The sequence below is a fragment of the Archocentrus centrarchus genome, chromosome 22, assembly GCF_007364275.1.
Source record: "Archocentrus centrarchus isolate MPI-CPG fArcCen1 chromosome 22, fArcCen1, whole genome shotgun sequence".
Lineage (NCBI taxonomy): Eukaryota > Metazoa > Chordata > Actinopteri > Cichliformes > Cichlidae > Archocentrus > Archocentrus centrarchus.
This window is the reverse complement of record NC_044367.1, coordinates 29,126,090-29,140,918: the sequence shown is the minus strand read 5'-3', so window position 1 is coordinate 29,140,918 and position 14,829 is coordinate 29,126,090. Positions and strand designations below refer to the sequence as shown.

The 14,829-nt window shown below is 41.7% G+C and overlaps 1 protein-coding gene across 2 annotated transcripts in view; it reads right to left on the bottom strand.

Annotated features, from left to right (window-relative positions):
- The window catches only part of LOC115772724 (mucin-17-like), a 90,491-nt gene extending 82,611 nt beyond the window's left edge, over nucleotides 1-7,880 (bottom strand). For both annotated transcript variants that reach the window (XM_030719118.1, XM_030719119.1), the window contains exon 1: nucleotides 7,327-7,880. In XM_030719118.1, the coding sequence (XP_030574978.1) occupies nucleotides 7,327-7,652 (326 nt within the window). In that variant the 5' untranslated portion in view covers nucleotides 7,653-7,880. The remainder of the gene's footprint in view (nucleotides 1-7,326) is intronic.
- Nucleotides 7,881-14,829: the final 6,949 nt, after the last annotated feature.

The following is a 14,829-nucleotide window of genomic DNA, read 5'->3' as shown; positions in this document are numbered from 1 at the left end:
TCAATTTCAACAACACAGCAAAGCTTGAAAACACTGCTTATGACCGGAGATTTCATTTACGCTAGACAGTTGCCAAAGGGAATGAGGTTTGAGAAAGTTTGGTGATTATTTCTTTCCAGCAGTTTTGTATTGGTGGACAGAGGCAGAACGCGTGGAGGTGGTCATCAGTTGCATTAGTGTACAGTGTGTGCAAACATCCCAGTTCCTTAACAGTTGAAAAAATATATTCCACACTGTCAAGTGCTTCTAATTTCTGCCTTATACAGGTAGGCAACAGTAAAGTAAATTATTGGTTTTTGTCATAGTACTGGCAAGGATTTAAAACTGCTTTCACACCTGGGAGTAACTAAACATGTGACACTCAGAGCAGGAAAGTGCAGGAGGGACAGGAGAAGAAGCCATGCTGCTAGTGAGTTGGCTAAGAGCTAGGCTACTAGCCGCACTAAGCTAACAAATTCCTAAAAACAAACAAAGTGAATAATGTGATTACAGGTAATTCAGCAAAGAGTGTGCTCTAGATAAAGCAGGTGAAGATTACACTGAAATATGTCGTTATCCAGATAAATCGAGCTATACAGATTAACCAGCTAACAGACAGTAAAACCGGAAGTGATACAATACCGCAGTGAGAGCAAACAAGGTCCATAATCTTGTACTGAAGATGAAACCATTATGTCTTTTGATGTCGTTTCACTTTTCACTTGCATACCCACAACGGAGGCAGTGGAGACCCTCAGAAAACGACTACAGGAAGACGACTCCTTATAAAACAGAACCAGCTTTACCACAGATCAGATTTGTGCACATTTATACCTCTGCCTTACCACAACATATTTCAGATACAATGATGGATTCTACAGACAGAGGCACGGATGTGCCATGGGCTCCCCAGTGTCACCCACTGTAGCCAACCTTTCCATGGAGGAAGTGGAAAGTAAAGCTCTTGGTTCTTTCAAAGGGATTGCACCCAGCCACAGGTAGATGACACCTGGGTCAAAATCAAAACCCAATAAGTAGAAGCCTTCACTCGCCACATCAACTCAGTGGATAAATATATAAGTTTTACCAGGGAGGACACCAGGGATAACAAGTTACCATTTCTGGACTGTGTGTTGCTTATTGAGGAAGATGGAGGCCTCAACATTGAAGTTTCCCGGAAGCCCACACACGCAGACCAATACCTACTCTTTCACTCCTACCACCCTCTGGAACCCAAACTCTGGCTGATCAGAACCCTGCAACATCAGGCAGAAAGTGTTTCCTCTAAAGCAGAAGGGAAACACAGTAAAAAAATAGCAAAAGACTGACTTATTCTTTAAAAAGCCAGCCTGCAGCAAAGTAGACTTCACCAAAGTGCTTCTTCCTGTGTGTACTCCTGTACATCTAGTACTCTGTGCAAATAACAAAACGTGTAAACAGACTGAATGAACAAAATTCCATCATTCAGTCAGCAGAGTTCTAGCCAGCTCAGTAAATCCATATACATATGTGCTGACATATCACAGCAACGGGCCCACCTGCTCAATGCGGCATCTGTAAGCACAAGAAAAAGACCCACTTCCACTATTAAGGTCAGGTGATTTATGGTACAAACCAACAGCCAGTGACTCTTGGGGGTCCAGGCGATGCCAAAGCGAACGGAAGAAGTATGAAGGCTGTATGTACACAAAACGCGGCAACAGTGGAGGATTTCAGGTTTCGAAAACTCTCCAAAAAGTCGCCAACATCCCCGGAAAAAGTCGCTAAATTTGTCACTAATCACGTTTTGGAAAGGGAAAAAAGTTACTAGGAGGGTCTGAAAAGCCACTAAATCTAGCAATGAAGTTCGCAACACTGCCATGCTGTTGCTTCCTGCATAATTTACGGATGAAGCAGCGTGGGAGAGAGGCGGGGCAGCGTGAAGCTGTGCAGAGACCAACTGCGAAAAGAGAAAGGTGAACTGGTGGATGTATTAGTATGAATGTAACGCGACAGACTACATCGATATAAAATATTTTATATCGCCTATGAAAATATATCGATATTTCTTAAAAACTCGATATATCGTCCAGCCCTAGCAGGCAATATATTGATAATTGTATCACAAGAGGAAGCAATATGATATGGAACTGCAGTGGAATGTGTGACTTTATCTACCTCAGAGATCACAACAAGCATCAAAATCATCTCAGTGATGATGAATTAAAGCTTTGTCCAAGAAAAAAAATTCCCAGAAAGCTTAGCTGTCTTTGCAAAAGTACACAAATCAATGAGTCACATTTAAAATTCTCCTCAATCAACATGCAGGTACGAGCGGCCGCATCAAGACTGGTTTGCTTGTTAATTCCTGCACTGCTATGAGACCACAGGGTTGTTCATGTTGGCGTTAAACCTCCACACCCTCACCTCAGCCTGAAGGCCATAACGGCCTCATCTACTCTGAAAGATTAGATTTCTTCTGGGACACTGAATGCACCCGATGCTGTTTTTGCATCCCCATACAGACATATAAGATTTTAGAGATACCACTGCTATTGGTGATTCTATTTATAGGTTCAGTTCTTTCTTGCTGATGCTTTTTCCAGGATCGACATCTTGTATTTGTAAAGCTGCACATATAAAAATGAGCTGTATACCTCACTTTGAGGAAGAGAGAGGGAATTGTTCTTTTATACATCAAACTTGACTTAAACTTTGCTTTTGTAAATCTGTAAAATAAAACGTGACAAATAATTACTTCCATGACTATAAAAAGAAAAAATATAAACCTAATTCATCCGTACTCATCTCCTTTCAGCTCAGTTTGAGAGTCTTTGCTGCACTTTGCTGTTTATTTACAGTCACATTAGTGTCTCCTTTCTCTGCTGTCTCACTGTGAGTGCACCGCCTCACTCAGAGTGTTGCAGATATTAATATCAATATTAATCAAGTTAACAACAACACATTATATAACCTTAAGTGCAACAAGTGTTGCACTTAACAAGTGTTAATCTGAATCTAATGAGAGAGAAGCTGAGGAGAAAAGCATCATCGTGGCAGTTTAGCAGTCATGTCAACAGTTTGTAGTTTAAGTCAAAAACTTCTGCAAACAAAGAAAAGCTGCTGGTTTTGCAGGTGTGAACCAAACTTGCAAACAGATTCATCTTTTCCAGGTAAAGCTCACCTTTGGCTATCTGGAGATACAGAGTACCGATGCAAAGCCAGTGTTAACTGAATGGTATCACTGTATTTTCTCATTTAAAAATGTATTTACATCTGATTTATCTGCATTTGTGTCCTTTGAGCTCAGAGTGAGTCTTTTCTGTTTTTTTTACAGTCACACTCGTTTCTCGTGTGGTTTGTAGAACATTAAAAAAAAAAAACACTGTAGGTGTAGCAGGTGTGAAATACCTGCATCCTGCCAGTCCACTTTTCCAATTTTGATGATACTTTGTTCAAAAAGGAGGAGTGTGTGGTTTCAGAGATATGCCCCTCTCCCATCACATCCATTTTCAAGACACCAAAATGTTCAGTGAAGCTTCGCCACAGTAGTTCCGTCTATCTTATGGTGACCCCTTTTTCACAGATACCTGGTTGCGCTTTTTGACTCAATCAGACATAAGTGTGATCCAAACACTGCACTGATGCATCTATCTTCTACACAGGTTTTCAGTTTCAGTGCAACAGCTATATTATCTGAGAGTCTGAGCATAATGTTGAAACAAAGCCTGAAACAGGCCGGCATGTAGCTCAAGAGGTTCAAGTCCCCGTTTGGCAGCATGCAGCTGTCACAAAAACACGCCAACATTGATAAAAGGAAGTGATAAGCTTGGAGGCTTATGTTTCTAATGGATTGTGTAATCTCACCTCCTAAAGACATCTTGGACATTGTTGCAGGTATACAGGACTTATCCATTTTTATGAAAGATGCAGAAAACTTCTCTACAGACAGGAAAACAGGCTGATATCAAACTGAAACCTGGTGAAGGCTAAAGAGAACAGAAGATTGAGTAATGACTGCATGTGAGGATAAAATATAATTAAAAACAATCCTTGATTCAGTAAGAGAGAAAAACTGGTAAGAGCTATGATTCCATATTAAACACTACAACAGCAACACCTGAAACTTTCATGTATGTGTGACCTGTATCTTCACCTGTGTTACAGAAGCAGTGTGAAACTGTCAATGAACAGATCGCTTTGTAATGAGATCACTGTGCAGACTCAGGCAAGTTTATGCTGGGATTACAGACAGGAATTGTGTCCGAGCGCTGATGAATTCCTGCTGGAATCCGGAGGCAGCACAACACTCTGAAAATTAGAAACTTTTGGGTAAGTAGGAGGAAGGAGGAAGGCACAGTTTGTTCAGAGTCACAGATAATAATGAGGAACTGGGAATGGTTTACTGTACAGAGGAAAAATACCAAAGCCCGTCCTCTTCCTCAGAATCTACCTGTGTAAAAGGTGTGTAGGTTTTCTTTAAAGGCGGGGCAATTACTTCATTAACCATTTCTGGGTCAATGTGCTCCTTCAGTTCCTAAAGGCAAACAGATTTAGGCAGTTCAAATTCTTACTCTTATTCCTGCTCTTGTCTGAGATAATCCATCCACTGCAGGTGGTCAGTGATTAATATCCTGCTGCGTGATTTGGATTACATTTGAATCCTAATTTCCCTCTGACCTCATGCGGGCTGCACAGGGACAACCAAAGGGCTGGATGTTACCTGTACAATGCACAGGTCTGAACACAAGGATGGTGTCTGACTTTATCATATTAGCCAGTTTGGTTATCAAGAATACATGGGAGAACAACACAGACAGATACCTGCTAATCAGTGTTCAGTAACATCCAAACAAAATCCTCAAATTTCACTCAGCAAACTGGAGCTCAGACAGTCTGTTAGTCCAATGAAGCGCACAGCAGCCATCTTATTCGTCAGATAATTTTATTAAAAATGCTCCATCAGCACAAACACGGTCCACAGGTCCAGTTCAGGGACTCCAGTTAGCTGAGGTGAAGCCTAGCAGACAGCTAGCAGCTACAGCTGCCTGTGTTGCCATCCACCTGCCAGTCAGAGAGGCCACGCCCCTAATAATGCAGATTTTAAACAGGTCAGTTATCAAAACATCTGCCCTCTGTACAACTGTTATGAAGGTAAATTAGCTACAGAGACCAAAGCAGTTTCTGTATCAGGCTGTAAACGTATTTATTTCTGCTGGAAAATTTTAACGTGGGAGTTTATGGGGACTGACTCACTGTGGCGCTTCTGCTGGATATCAGAGGAACTGCAGTGTTGGCTTCATTAACTCTTAAAAATAAAATCAGGACCCTGCTGATGGTGAATAACTCGACCCTACTAATCATCCAATCAAAAACTCCAGATTAAGAAAGGCCTAAGTAAATATACAGCATAAGAAAGATCAGGTCCAGTGACTCGGTATATTCTTATACAATGTGGACCTGACAGCAACATCTATATTTGGACTTCACAGGTAAATGTGTCACACCCTGCAGAGCAGGTTTCTGTTTTCTAATTACTGCCTAAACAGCAGCCTGTGCCACTGATAATATGTGACAACAACAGCTGAGTCAGAGCTCAAACCATCAGCACGTTTGAAAGAGAGGGAAAAAAAACACAAATGTCTGGGATAAATAAAGACCTGACAAGTCATCATAACCACTTGAATTTGAATAGTTTCTCTTTGAATCTCTAATTTAACCCGGTAGCAGTGACTCAGAGTGGATATTTGTTCACAGAGCTTGCCACATTTCCACCAAAGAGCTCCTTGAGGAGAACAAGTCCTGCAAATCAACGGAGAGTTTCCACATTTCTTTTTTAATGGGGTGGTACAGGGGTCCATCACTCCAAGAACTAGACTGTGGAAGGGGGGTGGGGGGGTGGTGCTGTGGGAAATCAGAAACATTCTCAGAAACAAACTAACATACTAACAGACCCCCTCCATAAACATCCCCATAATTGTTAGATAATGGGGGGGGGGGGGGTTTGCTTAATTCTACTGGGTGGTGGCATATGAGTGGGTCAATGCCACCCAAGGCCCACCCTTTAGCCACACCCCTACTACTACTGGTGAATACTGAAGAGGTCGGTGTCGAATATGTTCTTCACGGGCACATAGACACAATCAGTCTGCTTTTTCCCGATCATCTTCTTCTGACACAGTGAAGAGTGCATGTCAAATTAACCATTTAATCTGCACATTTCCTCTCCACCTTTCTCTTACTGTGCCTGTTTCCCTCTCTACATTTTTCTGCTGATAAACACAAAGCCCTGCATGACTAAACTAGCTCAGCTCAGTTGCAGCTTTCTGATTTTGAAAAAGCGCCAGAGGGGGAAACAACCACTCTGAGAGACATTTACTTCAGCAGTTCCCTTGCTTCTGTCAGCTGGTGAAAACAGAGCTCTGATTACCAAAGTGGGGTCAAAGGGCAGCAAGGGCCTCAGTGAGAGGTCCCAGGACTCTTTAGAGTTACTGTCAACTCGTTTAAAGGGGACTGTATAATGAAGAGGATTTTTTTTTTTTGCACTGTTTATGTGCAACTACACAGAGTATATTGAACAAAAAAAAAAAAAAAAAAATTCTATTGATTGTTCTTAACTTTTTACGACACTGTTCAAATATAGCACACATTTGGCACTTAGGGTTCACTTATGGCTCTGGTAGTGCCGGATGAGGCCCAAACATCATAATACATCTGACATTAGATTTAAATAGTGATTTCCAGCAGCCAGACTCAACCCATTGCCTATCCTATTGCCTTATGATGATAAAATAATCTTTACAGAGATGAAATGAGTCTAAAGGTGGAAATTCTAAAATTATTACAATGACAGAGCCCAGAAGACAGACACATTTGGGCCTAACCTGGGCTACATTTGACCCAGATGTGTCCCAAAGACAACTGCAGATGTGGACAAACGTATGTCCAATAAATATAAACATGAGAATCTGTAAAACAACTAAAAACAGAACACAAAAAAATGTTGGCTAAAAAGAATAATTAAAAACACATAAAAACAAAAGTGAGCCGGAAATGGAGTAACTTCCAGATGTGGGCCACACATGGATTGTTATCTGGGATAGAGGTGGGAAATAAATAAAATAAAATAAAATAAAATAATAAAGATGCACAAATGTGAGAAAGAAAATCAACATAAAAATAAAGCTAACTAAAATAAGGAGCTCCAGCTCCCAGATGTAGGCCACATGTTTTTGTTTTGTTTTTTTGTGAGACTGTGACCTGTGTTTGCTTTGTTCCAGTCAGGGCTGGAAATACGCGGACTGTGTGACCTTATAACTGAAATCTCAAAGCTCATCAGGAGAAGTTAAGTCAAAGTTTCTGGCTTACTTGTGGCTGCTGAAGCTCTCCAGCTCATCAGTGTCAGGGAAGAACACCTCTTCTCCTCTTTCTCTGTCTTTACTTTTGGATTTCTTTCGTTTCAGACTGAGAGACAGCAGCCGCCGTTTCTTCTTTTCTTTCGGGGACACGAGTGAGGAATCCCCGGGCAGAGTGGGGTTGTCTCCAGGGCTGAGAGAGCCGGGGTTCCCGGACAGGTCCCCCGGGGTGTCCGCTGCATTTTGGAGGAACTCCGACCTCTTCAGCTCCTTCTTCTCCTTCTCAGGTGATCTAAGTTTGAATAAGCTCCGGACTTTGAGCGTGCTCGACTTACTCATGGTGTCCGCTCTCAGAAAGCGTGAGCAGAGCTGCTCGCTGCTGGAGCGCTCAGTCTGAAACACCGGGATAACCTGCAGAGCGGGTTACCGCGAACGTTTGGACGTGCCCACACTGGCTGCGCGCGATCAGGTAGAAGAAAGCTGAACCAATAAGAGATCCCCTGTAGAAAACATATTAAGTCTACACTTCCGACTTTAAACTTTAAAATAAAGTCATATTTTATTGTTGTGTTCTAGCATTCTCTCGGCGCGCCCACCATAGCCTGTATATAAAAGATGGAAGACGCCCCCATGACGTCACCCACCTGTTTCTTATGCAACTGAAGCTTCACTGTTAACATTTTGTATATTTAATATGCTACAATAAAGTTGATTTTAAAACAATTTAAACAATGTATTTCTCCAGGCAGCTCTTTGTACCAAAGTTCAAGACTCCTTCAACATGGCGTAGTAACACGTGTAAGAAGTCTACATCATTTAAGTATGCAACTAAGCTTGTTTCAGATGAAGAAGGTCCTCATTGGAGATTAGAGAGCTTAGGTTAAACACACAGTGAGGTTAAAAAAAATCAAATTTAAAGGAGGAAGAAATATGATTCTGATATTTGACACTAAAGACCTTTACACATTGCAAGCCTTAAGAAAAAATGATGCAACATTCTGAATCTTTCAGATGCTAACTTGTTTAACCTATATACACACTGATTGCAACTGATAGCACCGTTGCGTTTTCGTGAATAATTTGTCTTCATAAAACACACTGAAAAAAATTAAGCCAACATCAAGCATTGATGTGATGAGGTCCAGATGTGTCTAAACAAGACAAAGAAGAAAATGAAATTCTAGGTTCATCCAACTCTCCTGAGAAAGCAGCAGCAGGGTGAATTTCATGGTTTGATCCAGGAGTTGAAGCTGCATCACTGCCGCTTTTATACATATTTCAGCATGTCAGTGGGACAGTTTAAGCTCTTGCTGACAGAGTTAGGACCGCATCTGAGGAGACAGAAATAATTTCAGAGAGCCGATTGACCCGGAGCTGCGTGTAGATGTGTGTCTGACAAAAAATAGCATTATTTTACTGTTCCCACATCACTCTATATTCTATATTTCTGTGTGTATTTTGAGTGACTAGCTCACATGTCAAATACAGAAGTCTGGTTGGTCAGATCTGTTTATTTGCTTGCAAAAATTGGAAAAATCTAACTTGATCCAAAAAAATTAATTCTGAAAGTTGGTCCTGTGAAATGATGCAGTAGGTGTGAATGGCTGCATTAAGAATGGGCAAGTCAGAAAAATATTTAGCCATCCATCCATTCGCTTCCGCTCATCTTGTTCAGGGTCGCGGGGGGGGGGGGGCTGGAGCCTATCCCAGCTGTCATAGGGCAAGAGGCAGGGTACACCCTGAACAGGTCGCCAGCCTGTTGCAGGGCCAACACAGAGAGACAAACAACCTTTCACACTCACATTCACACCTATGGGCAATTTAGAGTAGCCAATTAACCTAACCTGAGTAAGTGCATGTCTTTTGAATGTGGGAGGAAACCAGAGTACCCGGAGGAAACCCACGCAAGCACGGGGAGAACATGCAAACTAGAGAAACATATTTTTAACACACAAAACTGTAAAGGCCTAAATACTAATGGTCATCATCATTGGCAGCATAATAGAATATTTTGATTTGTCACCTGCACGCACATCTGCAACAGCTGGATGCTTTTACACTTCAAGGACAGTTTCGTTTATCTTGGATCATATTTCAGAGGTTTTACATGTTATTACTGCATTCACCTGTGTATTACTATAAACTGTGTTGTTCTCTTTCATAATATACAGGCTGCATTTATGACTCCAGTGACTTTTTTTAAAGTCCCCAAACTGCAACGCTGGACAATGTTTGTGCTGTTGGAGCCTTTTGGGTCTTATTTTTTGGCCTTTTGCAACTTTATTCAATTGGATACAGTAGAGAAAGACAGATGGGGGATGACATGCAGTAAATGGCCACAGATCAGGACAGAAACCCAGGCCACCTGCACCGCCACATGGCGTACATGGTCACCTGTCAAGATGGGTGCCAACCTGGCACCTGTCTTGGAGCATTTTTAATGCAATTATCTGACCAGTAATGGGGCTGCTGTGCTTTATTGGACTAACTGCTCCACTGTTCAGACTTTATTTTCTCCCCTCAGAGAAATTTGCATTGAGTCTATGAGTAGAACATTCACAGCCATATTATATATATATATATATAAACAAACATTATGGAATCAGTGCTCTGTTCAGCAGTTTGACAATGAAAGTAAAGAAATGCAGTAACTATATGTGTAAAGGATGTTACTTGGGCCACGTGTGATTTTAAGACCATGCTCTCCTAAAATAGCTCCTGGATAAAAGGGGCCAGCAGTGTGTTGTTTATTTTTCCTGCCCTTCTGATCACATTTTGGAGTTGTTCTCAAACTCTTGAAAAAAGGCTTCTAAGTTTTTGAAGATGTTTCATCTCTCATCCAAGAGACTTCTTCAGTTCTAAGTCCCAGCGATTAAACCCTAGAGGGGGTGGCCCCCTTTGGAAGTGGTCGTTGACCCACTATTGTCCATGTGCATCATCACATGAGCCAAGGTATGAAAAAAGGCATAGGTCAATACCACCAGGGGTTTTCGGTGAAACCACTGTGGGACTTTGGCCCGTCCTACCATGAGGTATCAGTCTTTTGCCTTTTACTAAAAAATAATACAAAAATGAAAACTAATAAGAATAAAAGAACATATAAAAGGGTATTAAAATGAAATTAAAATAATATTTAAAAGCTTAAAAGTGCTGTTCCCCCAAAAGAGTTTAATAAAACATAATCATACCATAGTTTTGTTTACCAACAGAATTAAATTTTGTTAAATTTTTTTTTAATAACCTGTCCTGTCTGGCTTGTTTAAATAAAGAAAAATTATAACAAGAAAAACAGAAATAAACAAACATTCTGTTTTCTGTTTCTTTGTATTAAAAAGTCCAATATTTTTAGTGTTAGACCTTTAAGTATTCAGATTTGATTACATTATATTTATAATCCAAATAATTACTAATTATCATTATATATTACTAATATTAATATTTTACTCCTCAACAAGTTTGCTGATTCTCTAATATTCAGAGACATAACAGCTACATCTGCTGGTCACAGTGACACAGGCCTGATGAATAGAAGTAAGTGCAAGTCTCTCTGAATTCATCTGAGAACTCATGGACTACAGGTTAAGGGTGTGTGTGTGTGTGTGTGTGTGTGTGTGTGTGTGTGTGTGTGTGTGTGTGTGTGTGTGTGTGTGTGTGTGTGTGTGTGTCCGCAGGCCCACAGACCTGATTGTTTATCTTTTTAAGGATTCAAGGTTTTTTATTTGCCATTTGTGCATGAACCAAGATTCAAGATTCAAGAAGTTTATTGTCATGTACACCGCAAAACACTGTGGTTATGCTGAGCAATGAAATTCTTACTTGCGACTGCTTTACAAACAATTGAAATAAGCAACTAAGTTAAAATAAAATTTAAGAACTAGTATATTAGGAAAGTAAAAGTATAAAATAAAAATAAATAAATAATAAAGCAAGTGCAAGGTCTAGGCACATTGGAATTTTTTGCGCAGGGCTCTCTTGTAGTCATCCAAGTATAAAAATAGAGCAATAAGTATAAGATATAGAACAAAAATATAGAAATTAAAAGCAATATAGAAATAGACAATATAGAAGTTAAAAATCTCAATAGCACAATATCGAAACATATCTGCTAAAAGTTGGCCACATCAAAGAGAGCTAGCATTTCCTTCCACTACAGCAGCTCTGTCTCCCAGTAAAGACCGCAGACACATCAAACCCCTCTAATCTTTGTGATATATGCATTTCCACATCTCCATCAGGCTGTGGGACAGGAAGCTTTTTTGTTTTGTTTTTTCTTTAAGCCTGTCATGTCTGGCAGTTTTCGCAATCAGAATGATGATCCGAATGCACCGATGTACCAAACATATTTGTTTTACAAGAACAGCTCTATAAGTTTTCTATAGGCTATTCTTGTTAATGTTTGTATTTTTATTTATTTATTTATTTATATTTAGTTATTTATGCCAGGCCTGACAGGCAACAAGGAAGGGGCAAGAACAAGAGGGACAAAAATAGAGAGAAAAAAAAGGGGGGGGGGGCAAAGTGGAGAAAGGAAAAAATAAGGAAGGAGGGAGACCACAGATGGAGCCCCCACAGCCAAAGGGCAAGAGTCCAGAGAGCCAGAGGCAACGAGCAGCCCACCCCCAGCACGAGCTGAGCATGCAGCCCTCGAGACCCCAAGTGCCCGAGAACCGCCCGACACAGACCCCCCCCACGCCAAAGAGGCCCAAGCCACACACAGGCCACAGCCACCAATGGAGTGGGTCAAAAAAAAAACACAGGACAGGAAGCTTTACTGTGTTTAAAGTCTCAGAGTCACTTTAGAAATAACCAGCAGCACTGAGAGTGACTCAGCCACAAAATCATTCACTGCAATTCATATCTTTATTTTCCAGATGAACCCAGAGGGTTCCTGAACTGTGGAAGACTTCCTGCATAGTTCCAGTGCCAAAGATCGCACAGCCCAGGGAGTCCAACCACTACAGACCTGTGGCCCTGACTTCTCACCTGATGAAGACCATGGAGAGGCTCATCCTTCATCACCTCCGCCCACTGGTGAGCTCAGCACTGGACCCCCTGCAGTTCGCCTACCAGCCCGGCATTGGGGTGGACGATGCCATCATCTACCTGCTGCACAGATCCCTCTCTCACCTAGAGCAGGCAGGAAACACTGTGAGGGTCATGTTCTTTGACTTCTCCAGTGCTTTCAACACCATCCAGCCTGCACTACTGAGAGGGAAGATGGAGGGAGCCGGAGTAGACAGTCAGCTGACGGCATGGACCATCGACTACCTCACCAACAGACCACAGTATGTGAGGTGCCATGACTGTATGTCTGATGTGGTAGTCTGCAGCACGGGGGCGCCACAGGGCACGGTCCTCTCACCCTTTCTGTTCAGTCTGTACACCTCAGACTTCAGGTACAACTCGGACCACTGCCACCTACAGAAGTTCTCAGATGATACGGCCATCATTGGATGTGTATCAGATGGGAACGACCAGGAATACAGGGGTGTCATCAGTGACTTTGTCGGCTGGTGTGAGAACAACGCACTCCAAATCAACGCCAGCAAGACAAAGGAGATGATCATAGACTTCAGGAGGAAGCCACCCCCTACAGCACCGGTGAACATCCAGGGAAAGGACATTGAGACAGTGGTCTCCTACAAGTACCTGGGTGTTCATCTCAATAACAAGCTGGACTGGACTACAAACACAGACGTCCTGTATAAGAAGGGCCAGAGTCGACTCCACCTGCTGAGAAGACTGAGGTCCTTTGGTGTCTGCAGGACTCTGTTAAAGACCTTTTATGACACAGTGGTAGCATCTGCCCTTTTCTATGCAGTGGCCTGCTGGGGGGGTGGATGCACCGAAAGGGACAGGAGCAGGATCGACAAACTGGTGCGGAGGTCTAGCTCTGTGCTGGGATGTCCTCTGGAGTCTGTGATGGTGATGGGTGAGAGGAGGATGTTAGCAAAGCTGACATCCATCATGAACAACCCCCATCACCCTCTGCATGAGACCGTGGGTGAGCTGAGCAGCTCCTTCAGTCAGAGACTGAAACATCCTCGCTGCAGGAAGGAGCGCTTTCGCAGCTCATTCATCCCAACAGCAGTTAGACTGTATAACACTTCATAATGTCTTGAGTCACTTGGACACTTTACCTCCTCTGCCATCACCTTATCCTTACAGTCCAGATACATTTTATTTATTACACTCACCCATATAATGCATACCGTGTATGCTGTGTACCTTACCGGCTACAAATGTATATAATATTTTGATATCTGTATATAGTGTTTTGATGTGTGTGTATATGTGTGTATATGTACATGTGTGTATTGACTATATATTTTCTGTATATAGTGCTTATGTATATGTGTATAGTGTTTTTCTATTTTACTTTATTCTATTCTATTTTTAGTTTTCTGTACTGAGCTGCTGTAATGCGCAAATTTCCCCGTCGTGGGATCATTAAAGTTTTATCTTATCTTATCTTATCTTATTTCTGCAGCGTTCATTTTGTGCTTTTTTAAGTTTACTGGTATATTTTTATGTTCTTTATAAATTTTTATTTGATAACAATTTGATAATGTTTCAGGAACAGGTGGCACTCACAGGAATAATTTTCCCTCGACGAAAAATCATGTGACCTGTGAAATGGCCCTTTTAGAATGACGAGACCAGCATTTTGTGTTTAGCTTTGTTTTCACTGAGTTTTGTTATTTCCTACTTTGGTTTTCTAGTTCCCTTTGTCCCTGTATCCCCTACGTCTGTGTCTTGTGCCTGTTTCATCCTTTTGTCATGACCCTGACCTCCTGTGTTTTCATATTGAGTTTTATTCCCAGTGTTGTAACTAGTCTGCGTTTACTGTCACTTCCTGTTTTATTTTGACAGTCTTATGTTCCCCGTGCTTTGTGTTTAGTTTTGCTTCCCCTGTTATTAGTTTCATTTGCTTCACCTGCTGTGCCCTGCTGTTTCCTCTTGCCCTGATTACTTGGTGTATTTAAGCCCTCAGTTTTCTTCTTTTCATTGTTACGTCATCTATGTACCCGCTGCGTGCCTCCCTGTTCCTTATGTCCCTTAGTTTTAGTTCCGGCATCTGTCCTGTTTGTTTGTTTTGTCTTCTTATTCAATAAACCACATTAAGTTCAGTTCATCGTCTGAGTCCTGCATTTGGCGTCCAACCTTTGCCTGCCTGCCACAGGATCGTGACAGACCCTCCCAGTTTGACTGACACCTCATTCGGCCAATCATGTAACTGGCCGCACCAAATCACGTAACGAAGCTACACGATGCCCTCTGGTTATTATGGGCTCTGTGAAACCCATTTCTTAACATGATTGGCCGAATGAGGTGTCAATCAAAATGGGAGGGCCTAACCTGCCATGTAAAACGCACTTCATACGTCCCGCGGACTGGACGTGGCCAGTTAATAGGATATGAAATAGGTTGTTCAGAGCCAATAATAACCAGAGGGCGTTATGTAGTTTTTTTTCAGATGATTTTAGTGCTGCCAGTTAACAGGTTAAATCAGACA